This window comes from Calcarisporiella thermophila (genome assembly GCF_041956535.1).
Source record: "Calcarisporiella thermophila strain CBS 279.70 unplaced genomic scaffold VTP21scaffold_19, whole genome shotgun sequence".
NCBI classification, from domain to species: Eukaryota; Fungi; Calcarisporiellomycota; class Calcarisporiellomycetes; order Calcarisporiellales; family Calcarisporiellaceae; genus Calcarisporiella; species Calcarisporiella thermophila.
Window position 1 is genome coordinate 453454 of NW_027192209.1, and position 14022 is coordinate 467475.

A 14022-nucleotide genomic window follows, 5' to 3' on the forward strand; every position below is an offset into this window, starting at 1 on the left:
TTTCGCGTGTAACATTTTGCAAAAGTGTGTAAGTTTGGGGATTCAAACCCCGCAATGCAAGATTGCGCACGCAGGGGGATCTGATTTCTCGGGTGGAGGGCACGGCTTCCCAGCTGCCGCAGCCCGCTTCCCCCCTTACAAGTCTCCCAGGCCGTCCGAGCTCTCGTGCCCGCTTTCTGCCTCGCCCACCGCCCGCTCAAACTCGTCCCAGCCGATCTTGCCCTTGCGCGCCTTCTTCGCCAGCCGCTCCTCCCGCTGCAGCTCGTCCCAGTCGTCGCCGTCGCTGTCCTCTGGTTCGCCCTTCTCAGCCTCCGCCTTGCGCTTCAGGCCCTCCGCGTACTCTCGCTTCCGCTCCTTCTTGATGCGCCGTTCCACGCGACGCTCCTTGCGCTCGGCCTGCTTGGACCACGCCTTATTGGCCCCCTCGCGCTTTTTAACGTTGCGGATCGCGCCACCCTCCCTATTCACAGAAGAAAGCTTGTCAAAACAGAGAGCAAACACGTGAGCCCAGTGTCCAGCATACGCACTTTTGCCCACGCATCTCCTCCATCTTTTTGAGGCGCTGCTTTTCACGCGCCTTATCGCTATATCGGTAGCTATCCCACTGGATCCAAACAGAGAGAGTCCATGTTAGCAGGCGGCCACGGGGGCATGGATTCGGAATGACTCACATCAACCGCGGCTTCATCGAACTGAACCTTGAGGTTCTTGAGCTCTGGCATTTTTGGCAGCTATTTGTCCAACGGGTCAGCTATCCCCGGCGGGATCGGGCGTGAATTTGGCACTATTTACCTTGAGTAGGCCCAGGCCTTTGGCGACTCCCGCAAAATCCAAGTCCTTCAAGCGGAATATGTAATTGGCATCGTGCTTCGAATAGCTTCGGATATAAGACACGTACGCCTTCGTTCCCTACACACATCCCCGGAGTTAGTTCAAACAGTTCGGAAACCAGTCCTCGCATTCCCCACCCCCTCCCAGAGAACTCACTTTGTCATGGAGATCGCGATCCGTCAAGACTATCTTGCGAATCTGCTCTAGCAGCTGCTCATTCGCCTCATCCTTCTCGGGCTCCAGTTTGTCCTCCTCTCCACCCCCTTCACCTTCAAAAGCTTCTCCATCATTTCTCAAATAATCCACTCTTCTCATCGGAATCTTCCTCAACCTCAATAAATCCACATAAGCTTCCTCTCGCCCACTATTTAACAGCACTAGAGCCTTCCCCTCTCTCCCTGCTCGTGCGGTTCTCCCGCACCGATGAGCAAAGGATTTTGGATCCTGGGGAGGATCAAATTGAATCACATAATCCACATCTGGTATGTCCAGGCCACGCGACGCAACATCCGTGCATACAAGTATAGCAGGATGAGATGGCGGTAATGCAGTAAAGGCATTATAGGTAGCAGTACGCCGCTTGGCATCCATTTGCCCGTGCAGGGAATGTATTGAGAATTCTTTCAGTTGGGGGAGTTTAGAGAAGATCTAGAGAGAGAGAGAGAGAAATACGACTAGGTTAAGGGGCCGAACCTCCTTGGTGGAAATATAGTAAAACCATATTGAACCTTGAAACAGTAGTCCACACTCGCACAAGTAGAAAAGTACACGATAAACTTGTAGTTCTTATTCCTCTCCGACTGCAGTATCCTTATCAACTGTGAAATTTTACGGTCGGGTTTGCACACTAGGTATCCTATTTGCAGCCTATGGATAAAAGACCGTCAAGACCAGTCCCACGAATAAAGAAACACCACGGTATTTACGTCGCCGGTGTTCGTTGCTCTAGGCCCTTGCTATTGGTGCTTTCGACTTTGACCACGACTCGAACTGGGTTTCGCAGCCCAGCGCGCACCAGCTCCGAGAGAGCATCTGTCATGGTGGCAGAGAAAAGCCCGGTGCGTCGCTGTTTGGGCAGATGCGCGATGATGTTGGTCAATGATGTTTGGAAGCCCATATCCAGGAGGCTAAACATAGGGTTAATTCGTCTCGAGATGAATGGTATAGTACTTGGGCGCCCTTACCGGTCGGCTTCGTCTAAAACCAACATTTCCAACTCCTTTGTACTCATCAGCCCCTTGGACAGCTTGAGTGTAAATAGCTCTTCTAATCTCCCCGGAGTGCCGATAATGATATCCGGTCCCTTCTCCTTAAGCACGGCGACATCTTCTTGTACTGAAGTCACCCCTCCGATAAATAGGGTATGTTCCAACGGGGTGGGGAGATTCTTAATAAAAATAGAGAAGACATCGTAGATCTGCTTGGAAAGCTCTCTATGGAGGAGAAGAGCAGAGTGCTCGATATAAGCTACATGGAAAATTAGAGGCCAAATGAGACTATTCTATACCGAGTCGGGGATATGATCACAGCTCCAATCTCATTCTTCCGCAACGGCTCCTCTCTTCTCAATAGCTTTTCCAGAATGGGAATAACGAAGGCCAGAGTTTTGCCAGAGCCAGTCACAGCCTAAAGAAAAGTTGGCATCAATTCCGCATACGGACTCTATGGGATGTAATGAAGAGACTGCAACCAACCTCTACAACTACGTCCTTATTTTGCATAAATAGGGGGATGGTCCCTGCTTGCACAGGCGTCATTTGAGAGAAACCCAACAGTCCAAGAGTCTCCAAACTGCAAAGGCGAGGCGAAATGTCAAAAAAAGACTGAAGGTTATGATCGAATAATTAAGAAAAACTTACATGCAATCACTGAGCTTTGGCTGTAAGGTGCTCCAGGCACCCGCATGGGATGGGGCGGCGGCCATGACTCTGAATTAGATACTTTCATACAAGCTCCCTCCAACGTTCAAATAACAAGAGAAAACAAACCGTCACAGGTGGCTTATATTCCTTGAATCTATCTCCTCCTTTTGCAGTAATATTTTTCTTCGATCCTCTTCGTTCTAGATCATGGCACACATCGAGAGAAATCAAGAGGCCACGGTATATATAGGCAACTTAGACGAGCGTGCAACCGTGGAACTTGTTTGGGAATTGATGGTCCAGGCTGGCCCAGTTGGTATGCATTGTTTTGGTTTCCCGATACTTCGATTATTATCTAACCATGCATGGTTTCCTTGGTACTAGTCAGCGTGCACATGCCGAAAGATCGAATCACACAAACACACCAGGGCTATGGATTTTGCGAGTTTGCAACCGAAGAGGATGCGGAGTATGCAGCCAAAATCATGGACAGGGTGAAGCTCTTTGGGAAACCTCTCCGCGTGAACAAGGTAATCTTTGCAGTGGAATGGCTATGAGTAGAAGCAGTTTAACTATAGCGCCCGCATTTTTCCTCTGCTAGGCCACGGCCGACAAGAAACAGCAATTGGACATCGGTGCCACCCTCTTCATTGGCAATCTGGACCCTGATCTGGACGAATCGACTCTTTACTCCACCTTTTCAGCTTTCGGCCCCATTTTGCAGACACCCAAGATTGCGCGTGATCCAGACACTGGCAACTCAAAGGGATATGCTTTCGTGAGCTTCGAGAGTTTCGAAGCCTCCGACGCGGCCATTGACGCCATGAATGGCCAATTTCTTGCCAACAAGCCCATTTCAGTTTCTTACGCCTTTAAGAAGGACGGAAAAGGGGAACGGCATGGAAGTGCTGCAGGTATGCAGAGAGAACTTTTCTTTCTTTTTTTTTTCCATTGCTTCGATACGCCTTTCTCTTATGCCTAATACTCGTGATATTTTTCTGTAATCTAGAGCGCCTATTAGCCGCACAAGCTAAAATCAATCAAGTCTCACGGCCGCCACCACCCCCTCCCCCACAACCTCCTATGATGCCAGGGATGCCAGCCATGCCGGCCATGCCAGGAATGCCGGCTTATAATGCATATCCTCCGATGGCACCCCAAGGGCCGCATGGAGCGAATTTCCAGCCGCCAATTCCCCCTCCCTCTGGACCCTACATGTAAAATTTGAGTATCTTTTGTTTCCATTGAACTATAGTGATATTGTGAAATCTTCATATAATTCTTTGTTACTTTATATATCTGCATGAAGGAGAATAAAAAATAGAGATTTCGATTTAATAAAGGCCGCCTCTAAATTACACCCGGGTCATGGAAATGATGATATGCCGCGCTCGCCACCCTTTTGTGGTTGATATGAAGAGGGACCGTTCCGAGCCCTCGGTATTAGGACCGACTTTTCAATCCATCGGATAGCCACTCCAACCCCTCATACAAACCGTCTCCACTCGTTGCACACGTAGCCTGAATATACCACTTTCGCTGCCGCAAGGCGTGGAGGCCCAGCTTGTGGGTAATTTCGTCAGGGTTCATTGCATTTGGGAGGTCCTGTTTGTTGGCAAATACTAGCAGCAATGCATCCCGTAGTTCATCTTCGTTCAACATTCTCTGAAGCTCATCGCGTGCTTCTCCGATACGATCACGATCATTAGAATCGACAACAAAAATGATCCCCTGCGTATTCTGGAAGTAATGACGCCAGAGCGGGCGGATCTTATCTTGGCCTCCGACATCCCAGACGGTGAACGAGATGTTCTTGTATTCAACCGTTTCCACATTGAATCCTAGCAGCCAAGAAATAAGCATATGGGTGAGACTGGAAGAGGAGTGTGCAAATCGAGAGCCTACCGATGGTGGGGATAGTAGTGACAATCTCGCCTAGCTTAAGCTTGTAGAGGATGGTGGTCTTTCCTGCGGCATCCAGTCCGACCTAGACGCAAATGGGGTCGTGTTTTAGCGAGGATTCACACTTTGCCTCCCTGAATGCTCGCCCAGAAAATCAGTTATAGACATTACCATCAGAATCCGCATTTCGCGTTTTCCGAACATGGAAAACAGTCTGGAGATCGCGAGGCCCATCGCTCTTACCTAACCTTCTTTTCTTCTGTACAAAGTAAGCACTCTGGAAGAGAAGCGAAGCGAGACAAAATAGAAAAAAGAACAAGACAAAGCCACAATCGGCTGTCACAAGTGCTTAACCTCCCGAAGCGTAAATTTTCCAGCAGAAACCCCGTTACAGGAGAAATGCAAGCAACCTGTTAGGGGCCACTTGGCTCAATCGCCATTAACTAACGTTTGTTTTGGTGCAAGACGGCACTGGAACTTAAAGGGCCTAGTGCAGCCATTTAAAAGAGATATGACGACCGGCTCAAGTGTATGATGACAGCGCTACCTAATGACCGCGTGCTTTGGAAAAAAGCTGGGCAGCAATGGTTCTAGCTTCCGTTGATATTCCACGATATTGGAGGGAGGCTTAAGTCAAAGCTTGTCAATCTCCATATGGCCACGTTGCATGTAGGGACGAAGTGCTCGTTCTAGGACTCGTTACTTTGAGGCAATGGCCAATAGGGTGCAGATCAACTAATAAAGTTAATAAAAAGCACGCATGCCTCCTGCTCTCCGGCTATCTTGGCTCAGATGTCGACCAAGCCCGACTTTCTCACATATCCAGCTTCATTTATTATCGTACCATGCGCACTGGTTATTGTCACCAGAATCCTTGCGCCCTCGCATTTGGCCAGGCAAAGAGAGAGTCGCCCCGTTCAACCCATTTGAGCAACGCATATCCGATTCTCTAGGAAGAAGTTCGAGCGCAGCTTGTTCTCTGTTAATCTATTTGAAGTTCTCCGGAGGATGGCCCTAATGGTGCAATATCAGGGTTGATTGGTCATAGGCAGGACGCTCCGCTATACAGAGTCAATTTTTGGAAGCTCCAATCTTGGGCGTCACGGTGCAGGGGAGTATCGTGATATCATCTTTTTTCGGAGACTTTTGGATTTTGCCACTTGAGAGACAAACTATAAAAACCCCTTGTTAAGCGCTTACTTCTCGACACTACAAACTTTCAGCTTCTATTAAACACAACCAAACTATTTCAACACAATCCATATCACAATGTCCAATTCAAACCAAGCAATCCGCGTCATCTACAAGGATCAAGACTCGGGCCGCGAGTTCTTTGTCTTTGCAAACCCTGGTATGGTAAGTTTCGCGTTTTCTGTCTAATCCGTCGCGTCCCCAACATTGAACAATGGATTTCCATTGGTGACTTAACAGGTTGAAAAATATCGGAGAGACAAGTCAATTCCTCTCGTCGAAGTTCTCCAATCTGATCAGGTTTTCGATGTCGATCAAGGCGGAAACACTGGACAGGTATCGACCCCATCCAATGGCACCCTAGAAAATGTGTTCCAAACAAACAATCGCTGGGATATCGCCCGGAGAATCGTCGAAGAAGGCGAGGTCAAGGGGCAACACTGGTCTGCACAAGGCGGCGTAATTGCTAAGGAGCAGAAGGGTGCTTTTGGCAAGGGCGGCCTAAAGCAAGGAGACCCTCGGTTGGACTAGAGGGACTTGTGTACCATATTTTCTTTGTATATTTCATTTGTCTTGCTTAAATTGGAAATAGGCTCTTCTTTTCTCAGATTCTCGTTGTTATATGATTTTTAACTCTTTGGAACACATTTGCTTCGAATAAGACTGAGCTCTCGGAAGTTGATTTCTTGTGTGAGAGTTTGACCATCTCTAGTATCACTATGACCACGCTATGAGTGAGGAATCCACTGTAGTTATATCTCATAGGAAATATCTTTAGCTTGAGTAGGCGAATAATTAGGAGTGAGCCCAAAGCAAAAGATTACAAAAGCAGCAAGGAATCCATACATGGGATAGAACAATATTGTGCATTGAAGATTGCACATGAACGATTATGCACATGTTAATTGTACCAAATAGATGCATTCACGTATGATGGAGTGGCTGCACTGAGAACTTAGCGACCACATAATCTTGAGTAGCTTGGTGGAAAGAGAAGGCTAAACTGGAAAAGCTTTGCCCGTCAAAGATGTATTTAGCAAATGGGTAATTTTCGCTATATTTGCGTCGAATAAGCACCCCATATAGATGTTGTTGTCGATTCTGGCACTCTCTATTTAGACAGCTTAGGCCAAAACGCGAAAAGTAAGGTGAAACTGAAGAGTGAGAGACTTTCGTGGAATAATAAAATATAATTTACAATAAATTCCAATCAATAATATGACTTTCCCGGTTAGGATTTTATTTAATAATTAGGGAATGTTCACAAAAACAACCAAAAATAGCACTCCTTGTTCCCCCTCCCTCCATCTCTGATTTCCGCCCTTCTCATCTCTTCTCACAGCAGAGCTGTTTCCGACCATTTCGCGTCACTTTTCCCCTTACACAACATTCTTCTTGATTTTCCCTCCTTCTCCTATATTTTCAGTACACTCATCCATCTTCGGAGGTGCATCATTTTTTTATAAGAAAATAATATGTGCTGTGGAGGAGGCTCTAAATGGAAGCGAGAGGAAATCCAGGACCACAAATTCGATTATGTAGACATTGACGAGTTTCACGAGCCCCATTGCGGCAAGAAGGTCAAATACATGTTCGTTTTCCTAGTTATCATTAAATGTATTCTCGTATATTGTGCCGACCTGTGGACAGCAGGTGAGTTTTTGATTTTGAGTTGCCCCCATCGCCCATCTTTATTCACGAGAGCCCATTTTACATAGTCACTCTCCTCGTGTATAATAAGTTTTCTGTTAACCCAAGTATTCCTTTTGAAATCTCCAAATGGATTTACGTGGGGTGCATCATCCTTTCATTTTTATTGTTGTTGCTGGATATACGGAAAGCAAAGGCGATTATTGAATCGCGCGATATCGCCTATGCATTCACCTCCATCATCGCATACCGCTACTACGCTCTTCGAAGCTACCCCCATTACTGCTTTTTCACACAAATCAACAATCAGAGGAAGAGGGTGGATGAGATTGCGTTTTACGTGTTTTTCACGTTAAAAGGTGAGTTGACCAAAAGTTCAGGCAGCTTTGCATTGGAGATATTCATGTTGCTGGAGTATAGGTTGGAAGAGATTGATGCTAGCTGAGGGACCCCGTCAAATCATCTCTGCGGTCACCCTGTGGTCCATTATCAAGGCCAATATCTATCAAAGGAAGCATTCGCTATTGAGCTGGGACACCCTTGGCGAAAGCATGGTGCAGCGGCTATCTGTTGCCACCATGGCCTTCACGCTCATTGTATGGCTAGTCTCCATGGTATCCGTTTTGCTTGCCTTCTTCCTCTACATCCCCCTGCTCTTCCATATCCGTGGTAACCTCAAGGAATACTGTTGTCATAAGATCGACAAAAGGTTGGCATCTTTTAAACTGGCTTTGTGGTGCATCTTTTTGACGCTTTTTTTTTTTCCTCCATAGAATTGCAGAACTTCTTCGAAAGAAGAGTCGTAAGAGAATAGAGAGAGAACAGCGCATGCGCGAAGCGGAAATGAGTGGGAGTCAAAATGGCGATAAAAAGGGGGGGATATATGTGTTGGAAAAGCAGCCGACGTTACCCAATATAGACCTCTATGACGAGGAGCTCCAACGCCCCTTGTCTGCCGCATATACTCTAGGTCCAGGAAACGAGTATAACTGCGGGCGGATAACACCGGCATTAAGCGACTTCAATGGACACGCTGGGTATCCGCATCCTCACTATGCTCGGCCCAATCGGCGCGGCAGCAACTCTACGGTCTTGTCTGGCACTACTGCATACACCAACGTCTCGTCACGATCTCTGCGACAGCCACAACAGCCGTATATGCATCCGTACCCATCGAAGACCTCACTGCATTCCTACAACGTGAAGCAGCCGCAAACCCCCACGGAGGCGGAGGATGCGAACCCTATGGATTTATATGGTGGGATTGAGTGTGGGCCGGACGTGGACACGGCCGGCGACGGGGGCTCGATGAGATCGGCGGAAAGGGGGAGGTCAACCAGCTGCACAAGCGACGGATCTACAACCCATTTCATAGCATCTCAGCCATCCGCAACCTATCCACAAAACCTACAGCATCAGCCGCACCCACCGTACCCATCCCACTATACCAGGCCGCCCCCTGCTCCACCTGCGCAGCTTCGCGCGAACTATTATCCTCCGAATCCGGGATATTATTAAAAAATTGTGCGATAATTTTTGTATACCTTTTACACCACGACTTTGTTTCTTTTTAACTATTTTTGAATTTACGGAATAAAACCAGCAAAAGTTCCTGAATAATAACATTTAGACCCGAGATCTCAACACCTACGAGAGTCCCATCCTTCTTTGGGATAATTGCGATGCGTATTCGCAGCTTTTATTAGGGATCGGTCAACTGGTTTTAAATCATTTGCAATTTATTCTCCGCTCACGCTAATACGAAAGTCCCCATTAGATATCCCTCTTTCTAAGGAAATTTTCTAGTTATATATTGATATATCATAATATCTCCACCTTCCTTTTCTCCCTTTTTCCCCCTCCCTTCTAAATTCTCCACTTTCATTTGATATCCCACTGCCCTTTGGAAAGAGGAAAGAAAGGAGGATGTGGAATCTCTCTACCATTGAAAAATCCCTCGTATTGGCGACCGCCATTCTTGTGGCATTTGCCACGTTGTACGCAACTACTCTCGATAACGAAGACTTTCCAGCCAGTTACCAACTAGCACACGTGCGTGTGCTGGTCGATCGGGATGCTCTGGGTCAACAAGCCTCTTCCAACTCTTCACAGGTAATCCTTGGGCACATCCATATGGCATGGACCAATCAATCGATCTCTGTTTTACACCTATTTTTCTGTGTTGTTTTTCTGCATTAGTGGTGCGTGGACCCGGAGTGTTTGTTAGCGGCTGCCGGCATCATGCAGGACATGGATACGACGGTAAACCCATGCGAAGATTTTTACTCCTACAGGTAAGGAGCATGTTGCTCCCTATTGCCTAGATTTCCCCTTTGTAAGATTATTTTTCTTTAGTTGTGGCGGATGGATTAAGTCCCACCCTATCCCACAAGATAAATCCCAAGTGAGCGTATTCGACCTCCTTTCTGACAATAATAAGGTATGCGTTTGTCACTTCTTATGATGGTGGATCATATATTCAGTGGTGCAATTATTTAGGAAACTCTCCGCGATGTTCTTGAGGGACAATTCACTCCCATTAACTCTACGCAGGGAGATGTAGAAATTGATAAGGACAATTTCAACAAATTCAAAGCAATTTATACCGCATGCATGGTAATGAACCAAACCTATTTTTTATCGTTGTTATATTTTTCACTAATCTGTATCCTTATCCCAGAATGAAACCAATATAGAGCAACTTAAAGCAAATCCCATTCTACCTGTGGTCAAAATAGTGACCGATAATCTTCCTCTTGCACAGCCGCTTCCCTTGTACTTTACTGGCCAGCCCGTCTCCGGTCAACCTATCGATAAGGCTGCGCTCTCACGCACCCTTGGAAAGATGTCGGAGAACGGGGCGGACGGATTGGTTGGACTGAGTGTCGATGCAGATGCCCTTGACCCAGAAGTCAATGTTCTCTACATGTCGTCCTCAGGAATTTCTCTTCCAAGCAAGGATTATTACTCCGAAGCAGATGTCCTAGCCCTTTACCGCACCACTATCGGAGACACTTTCCGACTGATTCTCGGAGAACTCGCCCCACAGATCTGGCCCAACACGCCTATACCTGCAGATGCGTGGAACCAAATGGCAGATGAGGTGGTGAAGCTTGAAACAGCATTGGCGAATGTCTCACTCTCACCAGAGCAATCCGAGGATCCTGTCTTGACCTACAACCCGACCGCTTTTACGGATCTTGCCCAACAAGCCCCCAACCTAGACTGGACTCTTTTCGCACAGACATGGCTGGAAGGATACGCGGAGGTCCCTCCCACCGCTGTGATCGATGCTCCCAATTACATGCGTAGCCTTTCGAATGAAATTCTCCCCAAAACCCCCTCGCCCACCATAGTCGCCTATCTCCTGTGGCGCTTACTCGACACCTATTCGTCATATCTCCACATTTCCTATCAGAGACCCATTCGCCGACTTAACCAGAAATTGACAGGCGTCAATGCAGATGTATTGCCTCCACGCTGGCGCACGTGTCTCGGAATCATTAATAGTGAAGCTGGGCAAGGCGCCGGGAGATATTTTGTGTTGCGTAAATTCGGTGGCAATTCAAAAGAAATGGCAGAGGGGCTCGTGGAGTCGCTAAAAACCATTTTCAAACAGCGCCTGCCACAGCTCGACTGGCTTGATGAGGCAACGCGGCAGCATGCTATCGAGAAGGTGGACAAGTTGGACGTAAAAGTAGGGTATTCCGCCAAGACCCCCGATGTGATGTCACCCGCATCGATCCAGGAGTACTATAAAAACTTGACCACGTCGCAGGAGGCGTTTTTGGACAATGCATTAAGCTCCGCTAGATTTATTAACGATAAGGCAAAGGAACGGCTTGGAAAGCCGGTGGACAAGTCGCTCTGGCAGATGAACCCACAAACAGTGAATGGTAAGTTTCGGTATTAGAAAGTTGGCTGGTCTATGCAATTCGTCTAACACTCTTCATTTTCTCTCGTAGCCTATTACAAGTTAGTTGCGAGATGCGATTTATAATTGCGCTCTTATTGAGCAATATACTCACTTTTTTTTACTGTTGATAGCCCCACCGGAAATGAAATCGTCTTCCCTGCCGGCATATTACAACCCCCCTTCTTCAACGTGAAACTCCCCGAATACCTTAATTTTGGCGGCGTAGGTGTCGTTATTGGCCACGAGCTCACGCATGCGTTCGATAACCACGGTCGCTTGTTTGACCAAACCGGGAAAATGGCGGATTGGTGGACAAACGCGACTGCCGCTGCTTTTGAACAGAAGACACAGTGCTTCATATCAGAGTATGGCAACTTCACCATCAAGAGCCCGGAAGGCGCGGACGTGCATGTGAACGGGAACTTGACGCTTGGAGAGAATTTGGCCGACAATGGAGGGTGAGTTGAAAGCATTCCATCGAGGAGACGTCTAAAAACATCTGTATTGAGTGTGCATGTTTCAACAGGTTAGGGGAATCCTTCCTTACTTGGCAGGCGCGAATGCAATCTGATCCCCAGATGCAGACCTACAATAACCGCCTTCTCCCTGGGCTTGATCATCTGTCGCGAGAGCAGTTGTATTTCGTATCATTCGCGCGAGTCTGGTGTAGTCATACTAAGCCCGAGAAGCTGCTGCAGCAGGTTCGAACGGATCCGCACTCGCCCAGCCAGTACCGCGTGAACGGAGCCGTTGTCAATAGCCCCTTGTTTGCACGAGCGTTCAATTGCCCTGCAGGATCCCCAATGAACCCATCATCGAAATGCGAGATATGGTAGCCTTGGAGCAAGAGCTTTGCCCCAACGGGTCAGTTATTGGACATTTCGCGGGGAGTCCGTTTTTTTTTTTCGCAGAGAAGCTCCTATAGGTGTCCCGCTTCTCGTATTGCACATTGATTTTTTAATTATTTTCAGTTGAAAGTACCCAATTTTAAATATACTTGTTTCAGAACCATTTTTGCACCAACCTTTTGAGCCTTGGTTGAAACATGATCTGAAACGACGGCATTCTATTTGACCAAGATAGGGGGTGTCCGTGCCCGGCCGATACAGATTAAGTTGATTGGATTTTGACTCGCAACAATAAAGTTTCCCGGCATATACCTTAAAAACGTCAACAAAAACAAATTTCCCCCCCCCCCCCTGAAATTTTATCTGTTCTTCTTTCTCTCCCCTTCATCCTCGATAGAATTCTAGATTTGTGATTAGAATTAGAACTTGATCAATAGACAATGTCGCCTGCCAACGCTGCTCGTAACGCTTTCCTCAAGAACTGGTACAGTGTTGAGGTAATCAATCCGCTGTAGCGCATGCTCCACGAGTGGCATTCCCTCATCATTACTCATCCCCTAATTCTAGGTTCTTCCCATCGTTGTGATTATCGGTGGTGCTCTCGGTGGAGCTTCCTGGTATTTGACCCGTCTCGCTCGTGGTCCCGATGTTGCATGGGACCGCAAGAACAACCCTCACCCCTGGCTCCATGTCGACCAGGACACCAACACCAAGTTGTTGTCCATCAACAAGAAGTTCGAGAAGTCGTGGACCCGTGATCGCCTTTAAAGCGCTGGAGCACATTGAGATGTTTTTGTTTCTTTGATTCTTTGTTGTTCACTATCGTATTTCTTTGATTTTTGTTGTTTTATTCCAGATATATACATTTTCCCTATTCAAATAATGAAGGTGAAGGGCCATGAGCGAGATATAAATAAATACAGGTCGCCTATATGAATATTCTCATCAGTATCTTGGAAACTTACGGGGCGTTGAGTCTCCCCTGTCCAGTAGACGATTTCCCTGGGTTCTGCACTACCTAGGGGTTGAAAAAAGGAGCGTGCTAGATTATCAACATACTCGAGGACTCTTGAATGATTTCGCTAAAGTTAAAATTGCTTGGTCATTAATTAGTAGGAGAAAAATCTACCACCTCTAGAGGACCCTTAAGAGAGGTCTGAGCATTGCTTATAAAAACGATAATGATATCTTTAAAAGCTAACAGCTCTTAGGACCACCAATCTTGCTAGTTTGAATAAGCTCTGCCCTTCTTACCAATCTCCTAGAGATCCTGAGAATTAATGCAAGGAATAAAAATACTATATTATTCACACACTGGGAGATTGCATTGCTTTCTATTTTCATGGTATTCAGATTCTCGATTCAGTCTCCTAAAAGGATTTGTTTATTTTATTTTTGGCGATGTCAGATCCTTTTGACATGTCACAACTTTAAGGATACTGAGGAAAGATTAGTTATAATATGATGCACGAGAGAAATTTGATAAACATGCAAAGGGCAAAATGTCAGTGTGCAAGAATTCTTTGCCGAGGTAAGGGTGCCAAGTTGCCAACTTTTCTTATCATCTTAGCAGGTATCATCGCAGCAATCATCATTGCAGCAATCGTCGTCGCAGCAGTCGTCGTGGCAACAATCATCATCGCAGCAATCATCGTCACAGCAGTCGTCGTCACAGCAGTCGTCGTCACAGCAGTCGTCGTCGCAGCAGTCGTCGTCGCAGCAGTCGTCGTCGCAGCAGTCGTCGTCGCAGCAGTCGTCGTCGCAGCAATCATCGTCGCAGCAATCATCGTCGCAGCAATCATCGTCACAGCAATCATCATCG

General features: G+C 47.0%; 8 protein-coding genes across 8 annotated transcripts; 5 read left to right on the forward strand and 3 right to left on the reverse strand.

Moving 5' to 3' along the window:
• Positions 1 to 135: 135 nt before the first annotated feature.
• Positions 136 to 2755, reverse strand: VTP21DRAFT_3994 (uncharacterized protein; the record flags this gene model as incomplete). The annotated part of the gene is made up of 11 exons (XM_069394355.1): positions 136 to 460; positions 528 to 604; positions 672 to 731; positions 793 to 909; positions 988 to 1479; positions 1560 to 1698; positions 1758 to 1958; positions 2016 to 2264; positions 2339 to 2457; positions 2526 to 2622; positions 2691 to 2755. The coding sequence occupies 11 exons, from the start codon at positions 2753 to 2755 to the stop codon at positions 136 to 138; spliced, it is 1941 nt and encodes a 646-aa protein (XP_069248873.1).
• A 145-nt stretch (positions 2756 to 2900) lies between these two features.
• Positions 2901 to 3914, forward strand: VTP21DRAFT_3995 (uncharacterized protein; the record flags this gene model as incomplete). Its single annotated transcript, XM_069394356.1, has 4 exons — positions 2901 to 3009; positions 3078 to 3223; positions 3295 to 3607; positions 3703 to 3914. The coding sequence occupies 4 exons, from the start codon at positions 2901 to 2903 to the stop codon at positions 3912 to 3914; spliced, it is 780 nt and encodes a 259-aa protein (XP_069248874.1).
• A 222-nt stretch (positions 3915 to 4136) lies between these two features.
• VTP21DRAFT_3996 (uncharacterized protein) lies at positions 4137 to 4829 on the reverse strand (the record flags this gene model as incomplete). Its single annotated transcript, XM_069394357.1, has 3 exons — positions 4137 to 4534; positions 4599 to 4680; positions 4767 to 4829. The coding sequence occupies 3 exons, from the start codon at positions 4827 to 4829 to the stop codon at positions 4137 to 4139; spliced, it is 543 nt and encodes a 180-aa protein (XP_069248875.1).
• A 1035-nt stretch (positions 4830 to 5864) lies between these two features.
• Positions 5865 to 6317, forward strand: VTP21DRAFT_3997 (uncharacterized protein; the record flags this gene model as incomplete). Its single annotated transcript, XM_069394358.1, has 2 exons — positions 5865 to 5951; positions 6027 to 6317. 2 exons carry the CDS (start codon positions 5865 to 5867, stop codon positions 6315 to 6317), a joined length of 378 nt encoding a protein of 125 aa, XP_069248876.1.
• Positions 6318 to 7261: 944 nt separating this feature from the next.
• VTP21DRAFT_3998 (uncharacterized protein) lies at positions 7262 to 8954 on the forward strand (the record flags this gene model as incomplete). Its single annotated transcript, XM_069394359.1, has 4 exons — positions 7262 to 7439; positions 7505 to 7795; positions 7857 to 8145; positions 8210 to 8954. The coding sequence occupies 4 exons, from the start codon at positions 7262 to 7264 to the stop codon at positions 8952 to 8954; spliced, it is 1503 nt and encodes a 500-aa protein (XP_069248877.1).
• Positions 8955 to 9362: 408 nt separating this feature from the next.
• VTP21DRAFT_3999 (uncharacterized protein) lies at positions 9363 to 12188 on the forward strand (the record flags this gene model as incomplete). The annotated part of the gene is made up of 8 exons (XM_069394360.1): positions 9363 to 9548; positions 9636 to 9730; positions 9792 to 9876; positions 9936 to 10052; positions 10117 to 11332; positions 11402 to 11411; positions 11484 to 11810; positions 11879 to 12188. 8 exons carry the CDS (start codon positions 9363 to 9365, stop codon positions 12186 to 12188), a joined length of 2346 nt encoding a protein of 781 aa, XP_069248878.1.
• A 452-nt stretch (positions 12189 to 12640) lies between these two features.
• Positions 12641 to 12968, forward strand: VTP21DRAFT_4000 (uncharacterized protein; the record flags this gene model as incomplete). The annotated part of the gene is made up of 2 exons (XM_069394364.1): positions 12641 to 12697; positions 12768 to 12968. The coding sequence occupies 2 exons, from the start codon at positions 12641 to 12643 to the stop codon at positions 12966 to 12968; spliced, it is 258 nt and encodes an 85-aa protein (XP_069248879.1).
• Positions 12969 to 13019: 51 nt separating this feature from the next.
• Positions 13020 to 14020, reverse strand: VTP21DRAFT_4001 (uncharacterized protein; the record flags this gene model as incomplete). Its single annotated transcript, XM_069394365.1, has 3 exons — positions 13020 to 13128; positions 13196 to 13218; positions 13754 to 14020. 3 exons carry the CDS (start codon positions 14018 to 14020, stop codon positions 13020 to 13022), a joined length of 399 nt encoding a protein of 132 aa, XP_069248880.1.
• Positions 14021 to 14022: the final 2 nt, after the last annotated feature.